Genomic DNA, 3,141 nt, shown 5'->3' with positions numbered 1-3,141 from the left:
AATTAAAAAAAAGTTTTCAGCAAGGACACATTAAACTGAGCAAAAGTTACAGTAGGGGCATTTATAATTTTACAAGATTTCTATTTCAAATAAATGATAAATTCTGTTCTTTTAATTTATCAAAGAATGTTGAAAAAAAATTATATATATATATATATATATATATAATTTTTTTTCAACATTCTTTGATAAATTAAAAGAACAGAATTTATCATTTATTTGAAATAGAAATCTTGTAAAATTATAAATGCCCCTACTGTAACTTTTGCTCAGTTTAATGTGTCCTTGCTGAAAACTTTTTTTAATTTTTATTTTTTTATCTTACTGACCCCAAACTTTTGAACAGTATATATAAATACACACACACACATGATATGTATAATATATTTTAAAAATATATATTTATAGAATATATTTAGCATTAACTTGATTTATGGGTTTTAGGGGCTGATAGTGTTTTGTACCCAGCAGCAGGCTCTTGCGTTGGAGCTGGGCTTTCAGATCTTTTGAGATGTTCCTAAGAACCTTCATAAGCTTATGGATCCTTTCTTCATTCATTTTTATCTCCTCTTCAGCTGGGTCCAGTTTCTTACGACAGCTAGTCAATCTAGTTAAAGATACATCGGAATTAAACTTACAGCATGTTAGCTATCGAACAGAACATGGAAAGGCATGTTGTTTTGAAAATAATTAAGTTATCTATAAGTATTTGTATTAAGGACCTATCACAGAATCCACTATTCATGAAATAGAAAAATATGGCCTTACGTAAAATCCTCAGGAAACAGCTGAAAGCAGAGAACATGCAGAAGAGAATATATGTGATCCATACATTTTGTCAACAGAATTATTACAACGACATGAAATGCATGTTTCATCCTTGATGGTTACCTGCTTCATGGATTCTGCTGGGCTCTGTTGAGCTGACTGAATAGCGCTGATGTGTTTCTGCAGGAGACTGAGGTGTTGATTCCAGTCTTGAAGAATTCGGTTTAGTTTACTGCTGAGAAGAGTAGACTGTTCCTCCAGTTTACCTTGATAACCTTTGCTTTTTTTGTACAAGACATATGCCTATATATTATATGCTTGCACTATTAATAACTGTTAATGCTCATAAAGATTGTCCTGTATCTAAGAAATATAATATACATTACCGTTCAAAATTTGTGTCTTTTAAAGAAATGAACACTGTTATTCAGTAAAGACTTATTAAATAGATCAAAAGTGTCAGTAATGTTCTAAACCAATGTTACAAAAGATTTCTGCTTGAAATAAATATCGTTTATTAACTTTATTGTTTTTATTATTGCTAATAATAATTAAAAACTGAGATCGCATATTTCCATATGATGATGGCCTTTGTCTTTGGGTGAAAAAAAGCGGAAGGCTGGGTAGAGAGGCTCAGTAAACTGATGATGTGCTCTTTCAAACACAGCCGTTTGCACTGCTGAAAACTCTTGTAGCGTTCTCATAGTCTCAGCATCATAAAACACCAGACGGCCCTTCTGATACTTTACAAACACCCCTACTCTGTTTGGTGCTGCCCGAGCTGCTGTGACGGGTAGTGCCACATGTCGATCGTTGTGCCAGGCCATGAGATGCCCATTCTGAAACTCAAGACTCCACGAGCACCTGTTCCTTCCAAGCTTGGCACCTTTGTCCCGTCCTCTCCTCTGTAGGCTGCCATAAGCCACACCCACAGCCCATGATGGACAGCAGTGCACATCTACTTCCCAGTAGTGCTGCCCAGATGTAACGGCAACAGAGCCCAAGGCACAGTATAACTGATCAAACCTTAGAGGCTCATTGGGAATGCAGCGATCCTCTGAGGAAAGGCACAGGCCCCGTCCTTCTGAGGTCAACTTGATCTGTTTGTGACAGGTCTGTTTGTCAATCGCCACATTAAAGGAGTCTGTCAAGATGAAATGCAAGAATATTCAGAAACTTCCGATTTACTTACAGCATATTCTGAACATTTCTTGTTGTCCATTAGCTAATCCTTTCAATACAGTATGATATATGGAATATATAATACAGTCTAAAAAATTATGCAAACACCATAAATTATTCTTTTTTTTTTTAATTATAGTATGCAGGATATACACTACCGTTCAACAGTTTGAGATCAGTATGTTTTTTTTTTTTAAAGAACTTATTAAATTATTACAATTTAAAATAACCATTTTAATAGATTTGAAAATGTATTTTATTCCTGTGATGGAAAGCTGAATTTTCTTAATTATATAAAAATATTAAATATTTCTTAATTGTTAACAATTCTGGGGGAATCTCAAAGAATGTTGAAAAAAAATTTATCTATAAGTATTTGTATTAAGGACCTATCACAGAATCCACTATTCATGAAATAGAAAAATATGGCCTTACGTAAAATCCTCAGGAAACAGCTGAAAGCAGAGAACATGCAGAAGAGAATATATGTGATCCATACATTTTGTCAACAGAATTATTACAACGACATGAAATGCATGTTTCATCCTTGATGGTTACCTGCTTCATGGATTCTGCTGGGCTCTGTTGAGCTGACTGAATAGCGCTGATGTGTTTCTGCAGGAGACTGAGGTGTTGATTCCAGTCTTGAAGAATTCGGTTTAGTTTACTGCTGGTCTCCCGGCGGTCTTGCTCTATCATGTCCAGAACAGCCTTCTCATCCTCCTGCAGAGCCATATGTAGCTCCTCAAAGCACTCCTGTACCTGCTGCTTCATCGCTTCTGAACTCGTCTTCAGCAGAGGTGTATGATTCATTAGTTATTTAACATTTATAATAGTTAGCTGTCAGGCAGACATTCAGTATACTTTCCTGGTCTTATTTGGAATGAATTATCAGAGACTGTTATTCAAAAGATACATTTTTTTCCTGCTTCTGATCAAGCCATCCATGCCGACCACCAGTCATATAGATCACTTTTCACCATCAAATCAAATTCCCAACAGGGTTTTGCTTACATTCAGGTTTGCTTGCCGCTTTTTAATTGATTCCTGATGGGACTCTGTTCTTTTCCTCTCCTTCTTCAAGTCATCCAACCAGACTGGCAGCTGTTTACACAATATTTTTGAGTTATTTATTAATTACTGCACACTACCACTCAAAGGTTTGGGGTCAGTAAGATTTTTTTGTATATA

At 35.3% G+C, this 3,141-nt stretch overlaps 2 protein-coding genes across 3 annotated transcripts in view; one reads left to right on the top strand and one right to left on the bottom strand.

Moving 5' to 3' along the window:
* The window catches only part of zcchc4 (zinc finger, CCHC domain containing 4), a 13,750-nt gene that overhangs the window by 4,567 nt on the left and 6,042 nt on the right, over positions 1-3,141 (top strand). The gene's annotated exons all lie outside the window — the stretch shown is intronic.
* The window catches only part of LOC107733464 (tripartite motif-containing protein 14-like), a 6,963-nt gene that overhangs the window by 1,219 nt on the left and 2,603 nt on the right, over positions 1-3,141 (bottom strand). The window contains exons 3-6 of the mRNA XM_016545085.1: positions 2,965-3,054; positions 2,509-2,739; positions 2,386-2,405; positions 465-607 (exon numbers count right to left, since the gene is read on the bottom strand). Of these exons, the coding sequence (XP_016400571.1) occupies positions 465-607; positions 2,386-2,405; positions 2,509-2,739; positions 2,965-3,054 (484 nt within the window). The remainder of the gene's footprint in view (positions 1-464; positions 608-2,385; positions 2,406-2,508; positions 2,740-2,964; positions 3,055-3,141) is intronic.

The sequence above is a fragment of the Sinocyclocheilus rhinocerous genome, unplaced genomic scaffold (assembly GCF_001515625.1).
Source record: "Sinocyclocheilus rhinocerous isolate Xijiao unplaced genomic scaffold, SAMN03320098_v1.1 scaffold2385, whole genome shotgun sequence".
Taxonomy (NCBI): Eukaryota; Metazoa; Chordata; class Actinopteri; order Cypriniformes; family Cyprinidae; genus Sinocyclocheilus; species Sinocyclocheilus rhinocerous.
This window is presented reverse-complemented; position numbering and strand designations above follow the sequence as displayed.